The sequence below is a fragment of the Peromyscus californicus genome, unplaced genomic scaffold (genome assembly GCF_007827085.1).
Source record: "Peromyscus californicus insignis strain IS unplaced genomic scaffold, ASM782708v3 Scaffold_5__1_contigs__length_169319896, whole genome shotgun sequence".
NCBI lineage: Eukaryota > Metazoa > Chordata > Mammalia > Rodentia > Cricetidae > Peromyscus > Peromyscus californicus.
This window is the reverse complement of record NW_026294573.1, coordinates 148,718,151-148,740,800: the sequence shown is the minus strand read 5'-3', so window position 1 is coordinate 148,740,800 and position 22,650 is coordinate 148,718,151. Positions and strand designations below refer to the sequence as shown.

General features: G+C 34.8%; 1 protein-coding gene across 2 annotated transcripts in view; it reads right to left on the bottom strand.

The window, feature by feature from the left end:
* Nucleotides 1-1,019: 1,019 nt before the first annotated feature.
* Triqk (triple QxxK/R motif containing) overlaps nucleotides 1,020-22,650 on the bottom strand; it is a 68,115-nt gene continuing 46,484 nt past the window's right edge. For both annotated transcript variants that reach the window (XM_052717613.1, XM_052717614.1), the window contains exons 3-4: nucleotides 8,948-9,033; nucleotides 1,020-3,404 (exon numbers count right to left, since the gene is read on the bottom strand). In XM_052717613.1, the coding sequence (XP_052573573.1) occupies nucleotides 3,291-3,404; nucleotides 8,948-9,033 (200 nt within the window). In that variant the 3' untranslated portion in view covers nucleotides 1,020-3,290. The remainder of the gene's footprint in view (nucleotides 3,405-8,947; nucleotides 9,034-22,650) is intronic.

Genomic DNA, 22,650 nt, shown 5'->3' with positions numbered 1-22,650 from the left:
AAGAAATTAATTATATCTAATATCTAATATATATATATATATATATATATATATATATATAATCTTCCAATATACCAGTCAACCATAAATGCTAAATTCTGGGTTAATATTGGCTTAGATATATTTATTAAATTCAAAAAAATTTTTAGCATCTACTATATAAAAAAAAAATCACTCTGAGGCAACTAAAATACACTAAACCAAATTCCTACATGCATTTAAATTCATGGGTAGATGACCACACACTGGAATGACAGAAATAAGAAAACTCATATTCTCAGGATCTTACCATCATTGGTTGGGGTTCAAGTATGTCATCACTGTTTATGAAGAAGTTCTTCATAAACACTTTATATTTTATACTTGCAAAACAGGCCACCCTATATTTGCACTAAAAATAGGTCTTTGGGATTTTTTTAGAAAGAAATATTAAATGATGTTATATTTTTACAATATTTCTCCTCAAATAAATTTAAATGATTTTTATCTAAACTTTCATGGGAAATCATAAGCTTTGCACCTCATTTGCAACTCTCCACAGGTTATACCTTAGCTATCTGGCCTTGGTTGGAAATCTATGTGACATCACACATTGAAGGATTCCAAAGTTCTTTAAAAGACCTATAATGTTTTCCGATTTTGTCATCCATCACTCTGAGCAGAGTAAGTTATTGTGGGGAAAATAGCCATGTCGAACCTGATTCTAAGCCCACATTGACAACAAATACTACCCACTAGTCAAAAGTGTAGTCCTCGGAAACAGTAGGAAGCTAACATCTTTCTATCTTGAAATATTCAAACTAGACATTCAGCCTTGTGTCTTTGTTTATGAGATTGGCTGTTTCCTGTTAATGTGAGTTCAAGAAATTTGCATTTTATTATATAAAATAGTATTATGTAAAAATATTATCATCTTGCTTACCTGCTGTTTACTGAAATCAAAGCTTTTAGCCTGGGATTTGTTTTCTGGGAATGTCATAATCAACCCGCTACACAAACGGATGCAGGACAGGCAGAAATTCAGGTGGTGAAACTTGCTTATTATTACAGTACATTTCAACTGATATTTATTATTATAGAAACATTTTCTCTCCAAAGCACATCTCATGAATAGAACAGAATGGTGCAGTTTTTCTCAGAACAGCCACTTGTCAAACATTTCCGGGAGGTGCACATCTATTTTGAATACTGTGAACTGCGCTACCATCTAACCTGGACAGGTATCTGATAAGCAATTATTACATATTCTCTCACTTCAATTACACTGAAAACCAGAAATAAGCTTTATTGGATGTGACTGTTTTTAACACCATATGGGAGGGAAATAACTAAATGAAAATTGCTCACGTAAATGTGATGAGACTGGAAGAAAGCAGTATTTCTTGACATGTGGCATGTCACTCAGGAAAGTAAAAGGCCCATCAAATCCAAAATGCCAGCTTGGATATTCCCTTGCCTCCCACTTCGCGAACAGATATACCACATGGCATAAAATGCTGCAACCTTTCCTACAAATGCCACTTGGATGGGTCCTCTGTGGTGAGTATACAAAACTCTTCCTCTGTCTCTTGAGTCTGGGAATTCAAGAGGAAGGATCCAGCAAAGAACACTGGCTACATTTTGCCCTCCGATGTTTGGCATAAATAATCTGTGAGGATCCTGGAACCTTTGGCTGTTCACACCGATGAAATGAATTACGCTACTTCAAAGATTCGACAGAACAAATGCTACACTGACATACTCAAAAGTACCAAAGAATATCTGTTCTTTAGAAACTATGCTATAAAGCCAGATGAACTCCTAGAGTATTTATTAGAGCTTCTGTCTCTTGGCAAGTAAGGAAATGTTCTTAGAATTGTATTTGTTTTTCAGAAAGTCAATATACACTCCAAAACTCTGCATATATTTCAAGATAGCCATTTTCTATACATCTTTATATCAGATAGGAGTGAATATCAATTCTGTGGATATGTGTGTGTGTGTGTGTGTGTGTGTGTGTATACCACAGAACTTTCTAAGCTTTATGTGTTCATGTGTTTTAGAATTCTATTAAAACTCTGATTGCCAATAAAGTATTGAATATTCTTTATGCTATATATAACACAAAATATATTGACAAATTCTACAGAAAAGTACCGATGAAAGTAACATGTGATATATATTTTTCTATTATTTATTTTTCTTTACAGTGTGGGAATTAATTCTAAAGAGACAAAATGTAATTCTATTAAAACTCTGATTGCCAATAAAGTATTGAATATTCTTTATGCTATATATAACACAAAATATATTGACAAATTTTACAGAAAAGTACAGATGAAAGTAACATGTGATATATATTTTTCTATTATTTATTTTTCTTTACAGTGTGGGAATTAATTCTAAAGAGACAAAATGTAAGTTTAAAAAAATGCCTTTGAAATGCTTAAAGAGACAGCCCAATAAAATGATTCAGTGTAGGTACACCCCTGCTAATTCTGCAGTGTGAAAAACCCTGTGCAATTAAATGGCAGATTGTTACATAGCTCCCTAACAAGAGGGGCAAACTGATACTGCAGGCAGCCAGAACAACATAATTAATATAGAATTCCACTGTTATATTAATGGAGTAATAAGTTAATTAAAATCAAGATCAACTGAACTTTCTGTTTACACCAGTTCAGGCAGCCCAAAAGGAAAGGAAGTCGATTTTAGGGACATATGTGACTCTTTGAGCTTCTGTCATCCAGGTGCCATTTGTGAGGCAGCGCATGTGCACTAACAGTTGGCAAGGAAGGAAAAGATTCCTGTGGATGTATGTGCAGATAGTCTCCCTAATGATATCAAATATGTCTGCAAAGAAAGCACGCTTCTTTGTAAACTAAAAATTTCCATTACTTTCTGTTCATTCTTAGGTTCTGAATATAATTTTGAGTATGCTTCTGCAAATGACAATGGATACTTTTTTTTACAATATACATAGGATAAAACAGATTTAGTTATGTGTAACTGATTGAGTTATACATGTAAATTGGGAAGACATTTGAAAACCGTGTTATCCAACTATATCATGAATAGAGGATCTGCCAGTGCAGAAAGATTTACAAAGTATTGAGTAGCATGCGTGACTCTAGATTGCTTGGTAAGTTCTCCAGATATCTTATGCCGCTAGGTACAAAGATATTTCTGCAAACTGACAGTACCAAGAAGAAAATATTCAAAATGTTATAGTTTGGGAAACTGGCAAAGTATTTGTCCCCAAGGATGCTCTTATCAGAATTATTTCCTTTCCTTTATTGATTGCTGTTCAGCTAATCTTCATCTGGGTCCAGATCAGAGTCAATATTTGTGGACAGCCGGAGATAAAAGAAAGCATAGAAAGCCAGTAGGAGGGCCAGGATAGCTGCAAGCATGAGGCCGACTTCCTGGGGAGGAGAAAACAGTAGACTTGAGCTGACGAAGAGAGACTAGTTTTATCACATACAATAACAATATCACTCCATGGTGCAGGATAAATAATGTCAACTCAATTATTATTAATAAGTAATCTATTTTTCATAAGACAATACATATTGCAAAAGCAAGTACATAAGTGGGTGAGGCATTTCTATTAAGATTTTTCTGGTGGTAAAATTTAAATTTATTGTTTTAATATATTTCTTAACTTTGTCATCAAAAATTTAAGTGAAATCAATGTAGTTTGTGCTTATATATTTGAACTGGTCTCTAATTGACCTCATGTAACTATTTTTTGAGTATTATATTATTTATTAGTGATAGGATTTACCAGAAGATATTTTTACAAATTATCACTCAATTTCCTGTTGGGAAGAAATGCCCTGATAATTGATTGCAGGAAATAAATCCTATACAAACATAAGCTTCACACTCATTTTATTGAGATTATAATAGAATTACCAAACGTCACCCTTTCCTTTCCGCTCCCAAACTTTCCCATATGTCTCTCCCTGTTCTCCTTCCAATTCATGGCCCCTTTTCCACTAATTGTTATTGAGCTTGGTTTCCTTTTTCTTTTCTCTGTTTCCTTCTGTCTCCTCCGTTTTTGAGTCAAGTTGGCCTCTAACGTGTTACATGGCTGAGCCTGGCTTCCAGCTCCCTCACTTCCAACCTTAGTCTCCAGCCAGAGTGCTGGGATTACAGGTTAGTGCCAACATGCCTGGCTATGCATTCTACTGTTTATAACTCTAAACTCAGTAATTTACCCAGTGGGGTAAAAAAGTGAACTCTGAGTTCATAAGGTATAAGCTAGTGTAACTCCTCTTAGCTCTGAAGACAGGGATTATATTCTACCTTTGGTATTTTGATGTTGATTATATCAATCATTTATATTAAGTAATGGGTAAAACTTAACATATGATAAAACTTCATTTTCCTTCAAAAATATCAGTGTGTGTCTGTATTGCAAAATATCTTTCTCAATATTAATATGCTATTTTACTGCACTGACAAAAGAACAGAGTCCAGTTCAGGATCCAAAATGCTCTAAAAAACCCTGCTGATTTCACTTTTGTATTATATCCCTTACCTGGCATTGTTTCACGGGGAAGCAATTCATTTGCATTTGTATGAATATATTTCACATTTCATATGAATGTAAAATAAATAATTCAACATGTGCCACCTATTAAACTTTAAAAAAAATTAAAATGATTTTGATATATAATCAACATGAAATTTCAGGTGAATGTTGAAAATACAAACACATTATGTACAGATTTGCAGTTTCTTGATTATATTTATTTAGATATCCAGACTATGAAAATAAATATTGATAGAAACTACAGGGTAAAAAACTGTGTCAATAATTTTGTGGGATTCGATTTTTAAAATCTAATATATCAATGTAATGTCAAGTGAGAGTGAAATTTTCTTTGTTACAGCTGGAACACTTTGGCATCTCCAAAGGGCATGGCAGCATCAGGCAGGTTTCATTCATTTTCTCCCAGCCACAGCTGGGCTCCCAGGCCCATCTGGTTAAACGGCTACTAATTTTAAGAGGATGTAATAAACAAGTGACACAACCACCAACTCCATCTGCTTTGTAGAGTGGACAACACAACTGATCAACAGCGGTCATCACTTCCAGAAGCTCAGTGAGAGAATGAAATTTGTATTCTGGTTCAAGGCTGTTTCTCATCTTACTGATAAGCACTCTTAATTGCTGTTTTTCCATTCACTATCCTTACGATGACCTGTCATTCCCTCATTAAATGCATTCTGGATATTCAGAGGTATTGAGAAGAATGTTAAGGGTAGAAAGTTGAGATTTTGCATAGAAAAACCCCTGTACTTCAATGCTGTCTGGGCAGTGTATGGCATGCAAATGACTTCAAATCACTGAAAGGGATGTCACAAACACTTTTCTTCAAAATGCCTTTTGGTGGAGGCAAACACCGTGGAAGATGACTGTTTTGAAGTTTCATGCCATGATCAAATCTCGAAATTAAGCTTTCAGGGTGCCAGAGGCTGTGCCTATAACCTTAGACACCTGTAGGCATATGACGCCCTTTCCATGATTTGGCTGCTGTTCAGATTTAAACCAGAAATAACAAAAAGAACAAACAACATTTCAAGCTGTTCATCCCAAAGGGATGCTGACAGGATCTGCTTGACACTGAATTTTTTATTGATGTGGAGAAGCTAAGTTTTCTATTCTTATTCTTTGTGATGACTATGTTTTTCTAATAGACATTTAAAATAAGCAAATGTACATTTGTTTCCTTCTACAGGTCAGGGAACACAGGTATCTGCATTCTATGAGAATTTTAGTGATATGTACAACAAATTGTGTCTCTGCGTCTGTATGTGTTTCGCATGCTTTTTCTTTGACTCTTTTTCTTCTGCTTGTTTGTTTTGTCTTATTCCAGTTTGTTTGTCTGGTTTTGTTTATTTTATTTTATTTTATTATTATTCTTTAGAAGCCTGTTTGGTTTCTAAAGAGAGACAGAAAGGGTGTGGATTTGGATGGGAGGGAAGGTGGGAGAGGATCTTGGAGGAGTTGGGGGAGGGAAAACCATAATCAGAATATATTGTATAAAAATTATTTTCCAAAAAAGAAAAATAAACTAATTTTATTTTTAAGCTGAAACCATTCATCGTTCCTCTAAAAACATTCTCTATAACTCAATTGTATGTTTAGAACAAGGTGCCAGAAGCCTTAAATGGCAAATGCCTACTTCTCAACTGGTCATCTCAAGGCTCAGTGCACTTGGTTTAATATGGTAATTCAATCTGGGGGTGATTTCCAGTACACTCTTTACAAGACAATCACATTTTACTCATCTCTTTAGAGGTTCTATAATATTGCAATAGCTTATAGTGATTTGTAAGTAAAATTGGATCAAGTAATACCAATATAACTTTCATAGTAAGCTTATTAAAAGTATGTGATGGTGGCGCATGCCTTTAATCCCAGCACTTGGGAGGCAGAGGCAGGAGGATCTCTGTGAGTTCGAGGCCAGCCTGGTCTACAAAGTGAGTTCCAGGAAAGGCGCAAAACTACAGAGAAACCCTGTCTCGAAAAACCAAAAAAAAAAAAAAAAAAAGTATGTGATGTTTTAAGGGGTTTAAATCACTAATGCTTGTAATACTAACCCCACAGCAAATCCAAGAGCACTTTGTATCATAATGGCTACACAATGCAAGGACAGTCAAAGTAAGGAAGGCCCTGACAAATATTCATGGGTCTAATTTATACAAACTAGCCACAGCTGATTTTGGGTTTTCCCTATCACCTAATAGTCACAGATGCCTTAGATGTGGTAAGTTCAATTCTGTCTACTCTTTAGATCTGCTGGCAGCTCTGAGGTGAAGGACATAGTCTCCAACTACAAATACAGCTTCTTAGATTTAGTCAGATGACTCATGCCAACAGTGAGGTTCACAAGGATATGATCTCAGGCCTGTCATGACATATTCAGTTTTGTGGTCATTGGTGTCTTTTTATCTTCCATGCACCTGTTCATATTTCCTGTAGATTCATATTATTTGAATATCATTTGAAGAGTATAACTTTGACTCACTCAAAAGTAGTACAGTAGTAACATAATATGACATTATGGTCATCCTGTATCAAGTAGATAAGAGTCAAACATGTTTGATGTTCATTAGTTCTCAGTTGCTTCTCTGACATTATCAATATGGATAAAATCACTCACCAGGGAAATTAAAAAGCATTAAAAGACAATTGCTGAAGGAAACTCTGTTATTTAAAATCCTACGGCAAAATGACAAGGCAATCAAAGTCTGACAGGGCAAACTAATTAGTATGCTAGATTTGAAATGTAAGACACCTTCATGGTTCTCCTTCTTAAAAGTTTCATATAATGGTAATGGCCTCTGAACACACAGTTTTATGAAAAGAAAATAGTAGTTAAAGTCTTTGTTTCCAAGGATCACCAATCAGAATGATATGCTAAATTATTAAAATAGATCTATATTCTAATGTTAGACACTTTTCAGTGTATACTTTTATTGTAAAAGAAAGCTAAGAAAAAGTAATTCTTCACAGTTTTTAAAACAGATATTAGCTAATAGCACTGTACACTATTTTAACTTATAATCAGAACACAGTTATTTCCTCAAAGCAAAACCAAAATTGTAATAGCAAATTAAATAGGTGGTATGCATAAAAATGTAGTATATAAATATATGAAAGGCTGCATTATTTCAATAATCTTAATATATAACTATTCATTAAACTATGCTAGAAATATATTTTTGTTACACTAATATTTCCATTATAAATCCCTAGTATGTTGTGAAACATAAAAGCAAATATTAACTGTTTCCTTGGAGGACAATATTAAAATTGTTCCTATGATAAGAGTCAATCACCATGTGGCCAAACAGAAAATGAAAGCTAAGCATTGCTTTTTAAAAACCCCATGCCATATAATGTCTTTTACATGAATTACATGAATGCAATCACATGTGAAGTATAAAAAACTAAAAAGATAAATCACTCTTTTAAATAAAAAAAAAAAACAAACCTTTTTTTTTCATTAAAACCTGCCAGAAACACTAACTGAGGAGACTGTGTTGTGAAAACAGCACACCACACAGTAAAGCTTGATCAAAATCAGCAATCAGAGGCAAAAGGCAGGCAGTGTTCATGATCACAATAGCAAGTTCTGGACAATAACCAAATACATCATCTGGCAGTTCAACAGCTGTTACAGCTTGCTGCTAATACCTTGGCATTTGTTATAAGCTATAACTTAGAAAAATTGATTTTTTATCTGCCAGATGAAACCCAAATCTTCTTTTAGCAGTTTAATATTTACATAAAATATTTGTATTGGTCATTTTTAATTTACACATTCGATAGTATTAGTTCTAAATGGATTATCCTACCTAGTTTACTTCATTCTAAATATTTGGTGAACATTTGACATGAACACCAATAAAATCATTTTGGTTTTGTTAGCACACTGGACTACTATCCATTGCCATCATTCTCAGCGGCACTTCTCTCTCCGAAGCAGATGAACACTGGGTGGCCTAAAGGACAAGTCTGAGGGTATCATTAGAATTTCATTATACAGACTTCTAGAGACAACAAAAAGACAGTTGTATTACAACTATGTATACAACTATATCGTGAAATTCAAGGAGTCAAAGGATCTGACTAACCCACATACATGGTTGAAATGTTTGAACAATAGTTATAATAGCTAGAACAGTAGTTTTAGAAGAAAATTGTTTTCTGTGTACTGTATATACTATTACTTTAATTGTAACTTTTATTTTGAGTCCTCAAAATTTCAAGATAGAAATGATGTTTTCCAATAAGTAAATTATTTTACAAAAACCTCTACTTTTGATACATTATTGAGACTGAACTAGCTTAAGATGTTCAGAATTCAACAGTTACACAATTCAGTTGTGTAAAATGAACTGACATACATAATACATCACATTATACCCTGATCAAATGGAAGTATACCTTCATGCCTAGTGCTGTTTTCTTTGCTTCTGCTTTTAATTTGGTTGCTCGTAAAATAGGTTTGGTTTTTTTATAATCCTGTTTACCTAGAAAGAAACAATTTCAGACAATGAGTTATGTTTCTGTATAATTCAAATTTCACAATCACCTATAAAATGTCAAAGAATGTTTACAAAAAGTAAAACATGGACAGAGAACTGTGTGGATACTCACAGGTGAGACTACCATAAACGTCACTCAAAGACTGATACCCTTTGACTTCAAAAGAAGAGCCTGACAGACATCTTGATTTGATGCACAGGATGTCAAAACAAAATTATAATTTTTATTTTTTAGAGAATAATATATTCACAGTAAGTGTGTCCTTTGAAATAAAGGCACTAACACATGAATATATATAATTATATGAATATATATGTATATATATTATAAAATCATATATATAATCAATTATGAAATAAATTGCTTTAGCAATTAAAAATAACTCCCATTAAATTTATAATATTGTGGATACATTAACTATTCAAATGATTAAGAAATATTTGGTCATTTTTCTCTGAGACTAAAAGAGGAATCTATAAGGAATTGGCTTTTAACTCCCTAAATTCATTAGAACAAAGTATGTCTAATTCCATTCCTTTCGCCAGAGGACAGAACAGACATGACTAATATGACAGAGGACAGTGACATTTAGATATGACACTCAATCTTCTTCACCACATTTCACAGCCAAAAAGAAGCAACATTGAGTTAGTGTCACAAAATTTCTGGTTTTGGTGTACCATCTGGTGACCCCACTGACAAGCTATAAATGAAGCAGTGCTCAGCCTCAGGAAAAAAAAAAAAAGTAGATTTCACAACAAAAGTATTACCAAGAAAAATACATATTTAAAAAAATTCTCTTAAAGAAACAAGTGGCTGTAGTTTTAAGTACAAAAGTATAACATACTTTTCTGAGCAACAGTTAACAGGACAGTATAGCATAGTTCATATCCTCGCTCTGCTCCCTGACTCACACTTTACCCGCTTTCCTCCCAGAGGTCAGTTTCCAGAGCTTATCCACACAGTTACCTTATATAAATGATACAATGTTTCACTCCAAATTTCCACATCCTAGTCATATTCAAATAAATCTGAAAGCAGTTGATTTAAACTAAAATATGTCATAAAAAATTAATGTGATACATCTGCTTCATAATGTATCTGCTAATGATTCAAAAGTACCTTTGAACTTCTATATAGATTTTTAGAAATAGAAATGGCAGAGAAGTGAGCTAAATGGATAGTAGTGATGGAGAAGTGCTCCAGTTGAGTTCATTAGACACATCCAAGTGTTTCTCTGGCTGAGGGGCTGTGTGTTAGTTCTTAAAAAGAGATTGTTTTCACACTGGTGCAGGGTAGTCACTCTCATCTACCAGCAGAAGATTAATAAGTGTTATTTGTTAATGGGATTTAATGATGCATAAAAGAGTCAATTGTAAAAAAAAATGGATATCAAATGTTCTAAATTTAAATAATTAGCAGAAAAACATGACTCTGACCCACTTTAAATTAGTAACATTTAATTTTGCTGAAAAAAAAAACAAGGAAAAAACTTGACAAGGCTTCCTTCTGATTTCACATCTCAATGGTCGAGTTACTCTTATGTTAGTCCCACTGTGACATAAACGGTTGAGAAGAATGAAAACGGTGACACGGCGTCTCCGCTCAGGGCGACCAAGCACATTTCTAACGAAAATACGAAAATAAATGTCAAGATCACAGATATCAGCAGAAAGAAAACACTCTCATTCATTGCCTTATAAGAATCCTAACGAAAAATGGAGAAAAGTAAGTACGAATGATGATTTTTAAAATGATTAATAAGTAATTTTCATTATTTTATATAATGCTCCATCATAACATAAACTAGATAGGTATTAGAGTCAATGTGACAGTAAGAATTTGCCATTCAACTTGTGGTGCCGTAAAACCATTAGTTAAGTAACCCTATTCCACCTATAGTCTTTTACAGAACAAACCTCGATTATCACTGAGGTGGATACAAATTTCTAAAAGTGTATTTAAAATGGATGTTATTAAAATTAGTGTGCATCTGGCACATTTCCAAACAACACATCTGGCATTAATTTCCCATTCCCCTTCTGGTCCATGACATGCAATAACATACACTGTACAATGCATTTTACAGTGAGAGCACTCACAGGGCATCCACTAAGTTCTTGAAACTCAAACTCTATCTTTCTATCATGGCCAGAGAAACTTTTTTTTTCATTTATTTTTTGCTATTAAGAGATTTTCTATTCATTTTACATACCAACCACAGATTTCCCTCTCCTCTCTCCTCCTGCCCTCTCAGCCTTCCCCCTAACCCACGCCCCATTCCCACCTCCTCCAAGGCAAGGTCTCCCCTGGGGAGTCAGCAGAGTCTGATACATTCAGTTGAATCAGGTCCAAGCCCCTCCTCCCTGCACCAAGGCTGCACAAAGTGTCCCACCATAGGCAAAAGGCGCCAAAAAGCCGGCTCATGCACCAGGGCCGGGTCCCAATCCCACTGCCTGGGGGACCCCTAAACAGTTCAAACTAAACAACCGTCTCACTTATCCAGAGGGCTTAGTCTAGTATCATGGGGGCTCCTCATATATTAGTCCACAGTTCATGCATTTCTACTAGTTTTCTTGGTCATCTCTGTACATTTTCCCATCTCAATGTCCCTTGCTCATAGAGTCCCTCCTCTCTCTCATCAGTTAGACTCCTGGAGCTTGGACTGGCACCCGGCTGTGGATCACTGCATCTGCTTCCATCAGTCACTGGAGAGGGCTCTATGATGACAGTTAGGGAATTCAGCCATCTGATCACCAGAGTAGGCCAGCTCAGGCACCCTCTTGACCATTGCCAGTAGTCTAAGATGGGGTCATCTTTGTGGATTCCTGGGAACTTCCCTAGCACTTTGTTTCTCCCTACTCCCATGATGTCTTCATTTATCATGGTATCTCTTTCCTTGCTCTCCCACTCTAACCTTGTTCCAGCTTGAACCTTCCATTCCCCTATGTTCTCATCCCCCATACCTTGCCCTCCATTAACCCTCTTCACCCCCAGTTTGCTCATGTAGCTCTCATCTATTACTCCTTCCCTGGGTGATCCATGTGTCCTTCTTATGGTCCTCCCTGCTAGCTAGCCTCCCTGGAGCTGTGGGTTGCAGTCTGGTTATCCTTTGCTTTACATCTAGTATCCACTTATGAGTGAATACATACCACGTTTATCCTTCTGAGTCTGGATTACCTCACTCAAGATGGTATTTTTCTAGTTTAATCTATTTGCCTGAGTAGTACTCCATTGTGTATATGTGCCACATTTTCTTTCTTTCTTTCTTTTTTTTTTTTTTTTTTTTTTGGTTTTTCTAGACAGGGTTTCTCTGTGTAGCTTTGCGCCTTTCCTGCATCTCGCTCTGTAGACCAGGCTGGCCTCAAACTCACAGAGATCCGCCTGCCTCTGCCTCCTGAGTGCTGGGATTAAAGGTGTGTACAACCACCACCCGGCAATGCCACATTTTCTTAATCCATTCTTCAGTTGAGGGTCATCTAGGCTGTTTCCAGGTTCTGGCTATTATGAATAATGCTGCTATGAACATAGTTGAACATGTGTCTTTGTGATATGACTGAGCATTCCTTGGGTATATGCACAAGAGTAGTATACCTGGGTCTTGAGGAAGATGGATTCGCAATTTTCTGAGAAACCGTCATACTGTTTTCCAAAGTGGCTGTACAAGTTTGCACTCCCACCAACAGTGGAGGAGTGTTCCCCTTGCTCCACATCCTCTCCAACATAAGCTGTCTGCAGTGTTTTTGGTCTTAGCCATTCTACAGGTGTAAGAAGGTATTTCAGAATTATTTGCATTTCCCTGATGATGAAGGATGTTGAGCAATTCCTTAAATGTCTTTCAGCCATTTCAGATTCTTCTGTTGTGAGTTCTCTGTTTAGCTCTGTAGCCCATTTTTTAAATTGGATTCTTTGGTATTTGTTGGTGTGGGATAATCTATTGTCTATGTTTTTTCAGGGTATTTAACTTCCTTAGGTTGGATTTTTCCTTCTAGTGCTTTCTGTAGGGTTGGATTTGTGGATAGGTATTGTTTAAATCTGGTTTTATCATGGAATATTTTGTTTACTCCATCTATGTCGATTGAGAGTTTTGTTGGATATAATAGTCTGAGTTGGCATCCATGGTCTCTTTGTGTCTGCATCTCATCTGTCCAGGAACTTCTGGCTTTCAGAATCTTCATTGAGAAGTCAAGTGTTATTCTGATGGGTCTGCCTTTATATGTTACTTGGCCTTTTTTCCTTTGTAGCCCTTAATATTGTTTCTTTATTCTGTATGTTTAATGATTTGATTATTATGTGATGAGGGGACTTTTTTTTGGGGGGGGGATCCAGTCTATTTGGTGTTCTCTAAGCTTCTTGTATCTTCATAGGCATTTCCTTCTTTAGGTTGGAAAGTTTTCTTCTATGATTTTATTGAATATATTTTCTGTGCCTTTGAGTTGGTATTCTTCTCCATCTTCTATCCCTATTACTCTTAGGTTTGGTCTTTCATGGTGTCCCAAATTTCCTGGATGTTTTGTGTTATGACTTTTTTGGCTTTAGTGTTTTCTTTGACTGATGAATCTATTTCCTCTATCGTATCTTCAACACTAGAGATTCCCTTTTTCATCTCTTGCATTCTGTTGGTTATGCTTGCAGCTGTAGTTCCTGATCATTTACTCAGATTTTCCATTTCCAGTATTCCCTCAGTTTGTGTCTTCTTTATTGCCTCTATTTCAGTTTTCAAATCTTGGACTCTTTCCTTCAACTGTTTAATTGCTTTTTCTTGACCTTTTTAAGGGATTTATTGATTTCTTCCAATTTTTTTGTCTTTACCTCAACTTCTTTATTGATTTCTTCCAATTTTTTGTTTGTCTTTTCTTCCATTTCTTTAAGGGAATTTTCCATTTCCTCTTTAAAGGACTCTATCATCTTCTTAAAGTCATTTTTAAGGTTGATTTCTTCTGCTTCTTCTGCGTTGGGATGTTCAGGTCTTGCTGAGGTAGAACCACTAGGTTCTGATAGTGTCATATTGGTCTTTACGTTGTTGACTGTATTTTTGCACATCTCTTCCCCAACTCTATGCAAGTGGTGTCTGTGTCTGAGGGAGCCTCTCTTGGTCTGACTGATACTCTTGGTCTAATGGGAGCTCTTGGTCTAATCCGGGCTCTTGGTTCATTCAGTGCTGATGGATTCTGTGTCTCTGGGGGCAGCTCTTAGCCCAATGGGCACTAGTGGGCTCTGTCTCAAGGAGCAGCTGTTACCAATCGGTGCAGGGTGGGCTTATGTTTCTGGTGGTTGCTGGTGTTGCAGGTGATGGATTTCTTGATGAGGGGGCAGGGGAAGAGGCAGCTGTCTGGTCCATGGCGCTATAATGGCTTGGAGGAGGGGCATGAATTGTGACCCCAGGGCTAGTGGCCAGGGACCTGGTCTTCTCAGTCTGGCGATGGGGCCTTACCTGTTCCCAATTGGTGCAGGGTAGGCTTATTGGCTAGGGAAACTTTTAACAAGTGCATTTTTTTTACATTTTTGACTGCCTTGTTATATAGATGAGGCTGGCCTTGAACTTGCAACAATCCTCTTGCATTTCCATTCCTAATTCTGTAGTTACAGATGTGGTATTCATGTGTATACAAAAAGTAGATATTTATGGCTTCAAGACAGAAACATGCCCACATGACTGTAAAAACTGTAACACACAGAAGTCCCTACATCCTTGTATTTAGAGTACTTGTCCTTAGTTACTGAAACTAGCTAATCTAGATTTTATATGAAAAGTATTAAGCTTGCATTTGATTTTGGATATGTCAATAATACAATCAGGGTAGATAAAGTAGTTTAGTGGTTTAGTATGCACAGGACTCTGGATTCAATCTCCAAGTACCTATAACAATAAATAAATGTGAATAAATGTCCAGAGTATTTCTCAGACAGTTGCTTAAGTTTTATATAGGGAACAATAAACTGATATTCCAGCCACTGAAGATAATCACACTGATTTTTGTGTTAGCACAAGTTTTCCTTCTTTTAGGTATAGGTTGCCAGCTCATATGTTAAATATACATATACATCATGCATAAATATATAATAAACATATTTATCGTGTTTGTGGAAGAAGCCATTTGGGGACCTCAGTCATCTGCTCTGTTACCATTTGGACATGAAGTGTACTGAAGGCTTGGTTCTTGGCTGGTCATCTAATTTTGGGAGGTGATGGACACTTCAAGAAGTTGGATATTCCTGGAGGAAGTAGATCACTGGAGTCAAACTCTCCAAGGTTAGAACTGGTCCCCAGACCCTTGTCTTTTGATTTCTGTCACATGCTCCTGCTGTCATGAAAGCTCATCATGGGCTTAGAATGAAAAGCCTATAGACTACGACATTTGAAACCATGAGGCAAAATAAATTCTTCCTTCCAAAGATACACTGTCAGATATTTCAATACACCATAAGCATTCTAGCACACTCTCTGCATTATTTCTGTATACTCAAGAAAAATCACATCATAATTTTCTTCCCTACTCTTATTAATTGTTTTATACTTCATTTCTCCAATAGAATTCTGATACTCTTTTAAAAGATTTCTTCATGTATTTATGGTGTGCATGTGTGGAGGTCAGAGGACAGTTCTCTGGAGTCACTTCTCTTCTTCCATAATGTTGATCCCAGGGATCAAGTTCAAGTCACTAGGCTAGGTGGTAAATACCTTTCTCACTGAGCCATCTTGTCTGCCACATGACACTGTTTTTAAAAAATCATGTGTGTGGATGTGTATGTGTGTGCATGGATTAATTTAGATTCTGTATTTGGCAAAAAAATATGATCTTTGTCTAAGTTGTAATTATTTTGCTTAACATAATAATCTTTAGCTCTGTCCTTTTTTCTACAAATGACATAATTTCATTTTTTATGTTTAAAGATATACCCACTGAGTTCAATGGTGGCATAAATGTATGGAAGTCACCCACAACTTTTGAAAGGATCTAAAACAAGCTCCTTTAGACAGAAACCTTATCTAGCACTATTAATACAACCAAAAACCTGTTGTTAAACAGGTTAAAGGCCCATGGGAGAAGAGAAGCCAATACTATTATTCTGCTAAGTGGACATAGTATTAAAACAACTCCTAATGGCTTATAAATCAGTGTATCTATCAACCTTCATCAGAGAAGCTTCTTCTTGCAGTAGATGACAATTAACATAAAGACCCCAACTCAACTGGTCAATGTACAGAGAATAAGAAGTGGATACAGAAGAAAACTGGAAGTTGGGTAGGTAGGGAGGTGAGGGTAGATCTAAGAAAAGTTAAGGAGGTAAGTATGATAAAAATATATTGTATGAAATTATCAAAGAATTAATAAAATATTATTTAAAATTTCATATTATATATTCAGTAACATTAAAATATATTTAAGAACACTTTCCTTTAAAGGAAACAAATATTTAAACAATATATATACACATATATATGTATATATATATATTCTAAATATTTTTAGTAAAAATCATAAATTTTGCCGGGTGGTGGTGGCGCACGCCTTTAATCCCAGCACTCGGGAGGCAGAGCCAGGCGGATCTCTGTGAGCTCGAGGCCAGCCTGGGCTACCAAGTGAGTTCCAGGAAAGGCGCAAAGCTACACAGAGAAACCCTGTCTCGAAAAACCAAAAAAAAAAAAAAAAAAAAAAAAAAAAAAAATCATAAATTTTAATACTATACTCATTATCAATAATCATTCCTCACACCACATTGTTTTAGGAAAGGATACAGTAATTTATATGATGCTCTAAATCAATATAAACATTTATTTGTAAGGAATTATTTCATATTTAAAGTAGTATTTGCTTTTAATATTACATAGCTTTAAGTAGGAATTCCCTAGTTTAGTAAAAACAAACAAACAAAAACAAGACAACTGCCTTTGGCTCTGTCCTATTCAATTCTTTACCCTTGGCCAGAAAGAAGACTGTATCTTTGCCCTTTGTTGAGGCAGTTGCTCAGGTTCATTATCATGTGAATATCTGGTGACTGTTTTGTAAATGGTCATCTTTTTAGAAGCAAACTGTTTTTCTTTCAACTACATATTGGCCATGTTCATTATCATTATGTGGCAGCCTGCTCTTCTGCCTTTGCTGCTGCTTTAAACATTAATGCTCTGTATTTTCTGAATACTGCATAAGCTGCTTATGACTACATTATGCTATCAAACAAGCACATGCAGAAAAGCTTCCTCAACTGTTATTCTCGAGATGGAAATGCAGCTGGTTCTGCTTCAAAGGCACATCCTTTCACCTGCAAATGGACTCGCTCCTACACTTCCTCCTCAATTCATTGTCTTTTATTTGTGTCTGCAAATCTTTAATTGCCTTTAATTAGAAAAAAGTAAATTCAGTGCTTTAATCTTTCAAATACATTCAATCATAATTCTGTCTGGGATGAATACCAAGTTCTATTCACTGTCTGATCTCTATTACAAAGATATATAATTTATTGTCCATTTATATAGACCACACCAATTAAGATACAATAGAAAAGAAGAGAGATAACAGTCAAAATATTTGAAAAGGAAAATTTGCAATCTAAATTTAATTACTCAAATGAATTATTGGAAGATGAGTTATTTGCAGCATGCCAAAAGTACTGACAAATAATATTTGCTAATCAACAGTACAGACGTTTATCTTGTCTTGAACATTTTTAGGATAATTTTCAACTGCTTCAAATCCCTCCTCCATTATTCAAAAGTCAAAAATATTTTATAATCTTTTCTTGTACTACCAGAACTAAACATAAGAGCAAGAAAATTTGTTATATAATTTCCTGTCATATGACCTGCCATATGAATTTTTACTGTATGTACAGTAGAATTTTACATGTACAAACAGAAATTTCACTATGAAACCAAAACTCAACAGGCTTTCTTAGGGGTATCTATCAGAAACTCTAGTGGATACATCAGCAAACAATTTGCATTTTGGTATCTTAAAGATAAACAAAATTATAAATACTCATAAGAAAATATCTATTTAAAATAGTAACCAAGTTGGTGATATTATTGCATAATAAGAAACAATTAGAAACCTTGCTCTGTGAGCATATACAACTTGAGCCATTGCAAGTCACATAAAGTGATACCACGTGCTTCCTAAAATATAAAGCTAATATACTTGTAATAGTAAAATTTCAAAAAGAAATTCTTCAAAATTCTACAGATATCTGGATTATAACAAACAACCTGGAAAATTAGTCCCTAAACATGTAAATCTCAGAACAAACTTTGAGCTAATTCAAATAATTTTCAGTGCTGGGAAGAACATAGTAACATTAATCATACACTGCAAAGGCCACAACATATTTTAAAAGCATAAAAATAAGCAATCACTAAGATTTATGATACTAAAGGAAAACAAAAAAAAATGACTAAGCATAGGAAAAAAACAAAAATTTCACAAATGTTACACAACTACCTCTTTAGTAAAGTTTCTAAGTTAAAAATATTTAAACTGACATGGATAACAACAATAACATGCCAAAGTGGAAAAAGAGAGCCCACAAGGCGCCAGTCCTCACAAAGAACAGGATACTAAAGAATGATGGAAACAGGAGAGATAGTCTTCTCTAGGAAAGGGAATACCAGCAGGTTATCCAGTACCAATGCTCAGCCCTGAAAACGTGAATGAGTAACATTATACAGACTGAGCAGCTTACATTTAGAAATATGTATGTGCATATATACATATGTGCATGTAATAATAATTGATGAAAAAAGAGGTTATGAATTTGAAAGAAAGCAAGTGGAGTTTATCAGGAGAGTTTGCAGGGAGAAAAGGGAAGGGAGAAATATTGTAATTATATTAATCTCAAAAATAAAAAATTAAAGCTATATAAGTAAATCTTTATTAAATACCTTCTGTGAACATCACAATAGATACAAATAAAAATAAGAGTTTCTGCCTTCAAGAATACTAAAATGTAATACATACAAATAATTATATATGAGAAATAAGAAGAATATTCTATATGGTAAAAACCTTGATTAACATTAAATTTCAGTAAACCCAATGTGACAGATAAAAACAGGGAATAAATACAAATCACAAAAAATAAAGAAAAAAGAGAGAGAGAAAGAAAGAAAGAAAATCAAGTTTTTAAATACTTAAGAATGAACAGATGTAATCCAAATATTTCAGAGATGTAGATAGGGTGCAAACTAGTGAAGAAAATTAATATTAAATAAATATAAAGTGAAACTGGAGAAATAATGAACTTTTATTTACCATAAATGCTATAAAGTAAGTTTGTTTGCCCAAAAAGAAGGATTTTGAGGGCTATACATAAAAGCATAAAATCAAAATATTAAAGTCCATGTAAAAATGAATAATGAGAAAAATACTTGAGAATTAAACAAAAGCTAGAAGGGGAATTTCCAATACTACTTTAAAACAAAAACAGCTCAGGAAAAAAAAACTTTTCAAATACTTTTTTAATTCATAAGAGAAATGGGATAATAAAATAAAAATAAATATTAAATTTTCAATGTTAAGCAACAAAATAATAGAAATTAATTAAAAATAGACTAGAAAATGTCATAATTTTAGAACAGTTTAATTCTTCTTTCTTAAACAATGGCATTTAAATATATATAACATATAAAGTATGTCTGAAAATCATAATCAGTATTAGTGTTGTATCTAAATATAAGCCACCAAAATGGACCACACAGAAGGCTTCTACAAAACCTGATGACACAGAAATCACTCTTCACAGTTTTTGTATGAATTTCAGTTGTTACCAGCATGAGCTAGACTTTTATGTTCCATGTAAGCTTCTGGGTGTCCAGAGACAAACATAAATAGTAGATATAAAAAAAGATAAAGACTTTATAGCATGAAAAACAAATCATCAAATGCAAAGAAACAGGAAGGGAGGAAAAATGGAAAAAATAGAAAACAATCAAATGGCAAACATAATTCCTGTTCTATTGACAATTACTTTAAATGTAAATGGATTACATGTATCGATAAAGAAACAAAGAGACACAAAGGAAGTACTTCAAGATGAGTCACTTTAGACTTAATGATACATAAGCTGTGTCATTACAGAAACAGAAAGGATATTGTAGAGGGAGAGCGAGAGCAACAGAGAGCGAGAGAAGGCACTTGAGCCAGCCAGAGGACAAGCACGGGAGTGACGAGGCTTACATCTGACAAAAACAAACTTTATAAAAACAGTGACAAATGAAAAAATCATAATGTAATTATAAGGGAACCAATTCAAGAGAAGGATGTAGTTATTATAAATGTTTGTAGTTGTTCTGTAGTTTTCAGAGGGTAGTGCCAGGACACTCGGTAGATGCTCACATCCAGGAATTCAGATACTGTCTACACATGCTGTTAGCACAGAGCTAAGATGTGGAACTCAAAACATCTCTAGATTTTGTATAGTCCCTAATGCAGTACAAAGCCTATAATACTGTATTATTTACAAAATGATGATAAGAAACATGCCCTCATCATGTTAAGGTCAGAGACAATTTTTAATAAATTTTCATTCTGAGCTTAGTTGAATCCATGTATTTTTAAACCTACAGATTAAGCAGGCATATTTTATATGTACTAAACTTCAAAGTATATACATATATGCATAAGTATACACATGCATATATGTATGTGTGTGGAGGTAAGAGAGATAGAAAGATGAATGGATACAGAGATACAAGATAGATAGATAGATAGATAGATAGATAGATAGATAGATAGATAGATACACATACAAACAGCTCATGAAACCAGAAATAGCACTAGAATAGGAAATAATATATTGATAGTATGCAGCTTTATTTATCGATAGATCAACAAAATGTAAATAGTGGACTTAGATAATATACCTCATAGATGAATACAGAGTATCCAATCTGGTGGCAACAGATTACACATATTTTGAGGACATGCTAACATTCTGCAGGATGTGCTAGAGCACAAAACAAATTTTAAGAAATATGAGAAAACTAAACTCACTCAAAGTATCTTTTCTGAATACAAAGAAATTAGACATCAGTAACACAAGCCAAATAGAAAAATTCACAGATATGATGTAAATGTAAATAACTCTTAAATAATCACTGATTGAAAGAAACATTTTGTGACACATGAAAATGAACAAATTAATTCCATGCAGCAAAAGTAGGTGCCACAGCTAGAAACTCACACTGAAATGTAATTCACAATCCAAATGGTACTAATACTTGGAGGTAGGAGGTAGTTAGGGTTATGCAGGATCAAGAAGGATTCATGGTTGACTGGTGACTGTAGAACAGAAACATAGACTGAGCTGATTTAGGATTTCTCTCAGTTTCCACACGATATCTGATGGTATATTAAGAAACATTAGTGAGGCACACACAAGCCGCCAGCCTGTGCATACCTTCTCAATCTTTTCTTCTTTACATACTATTAGGATTAGTCTAGTTCTGATAAAGCAGCAGGAAATGGACTGACACTGCATGGAGTAGTGTTTAAAATAATAACTACTTGCATTAATAAGAATCATCCCTGTCCCTACTGAATGTACCAGGCTCTGCTGACTCCCAATGTGAGGCCTTACCTTCTTGTAGGAGGGAATGGGGATGCATGGGTGGGGGAAGGCTGGAGGTGTGGGAGGAGGGGAGAGGGAGATTTGTGATTGGCATGTAAAATGAATAAAAAATTTCTGAATAAAAAAAGAGAATCATCCCAACTAAACAACTCAAAATAGCTCAAAAATATACAAACAGTAAATTAAGTCCAAAATAAGCAGAGAGATTAAAATAATAAATACTAGATAAGAATCACATGAAATACAGACTAAAATGCAATATGAGAATCATTAACAAGAGAGAGTAAGGGTTTTCTAAACTAAGGGAAGTGAACAAATACCAAAATGAAGACAGGGAAAAAATTCAAGAAAATAAACTCAATCAAAGAAGATCATAACAGGCTACTGTGGATAATGATATGCCAACAAACTGAATAACTAGAAGGAATGAGAATATTTATATAAACATGGATATATTCCTAGAAAGAGTTGTTAGCCCATGGCACAAAGAAGAAATCAAATATAAATAGAAATACTAAAGAGACAAATAACAAATAAAGATACTGAATCAGTAATCAGAAGTTCCCTGACTAAAAGCATCTCAATACTGGATGCCTTTACAGATGAATTCTACCAGAAATTCAGAAAAGAGCATCCATTGGCTGAGCTTTTTGACTGAATAAAAGGAGACCTGAGCACCATTCATCCCTCTTTGCTTCCTGAATGTGGATGCAATGTGACCAGCTACTACACACCCCTACTAATATGCCCTCTCACACATGATGGACCATATCCTTTGAAGGGTGACTCAAAATAAACCCTTCCTTAAGTGGCCTCTGTCAGGTATTTCATCACAGCAATGATGAGAGCAAGTAACAGAAAATTGTTACCAAGAGAGGGGTTTTGGTTGTGGCAAACCTGTTCATTTGTTTTGGGGGACTTTGGAACTAATTTGTAGGAGGAATGTGAAAGAGCTTGGACCTGCAGGCAAGAAGAACCCTATAACATTGTAGTAGAGCTTAATTGACAATTTTGGGGTATAGCTCAGAAGACCA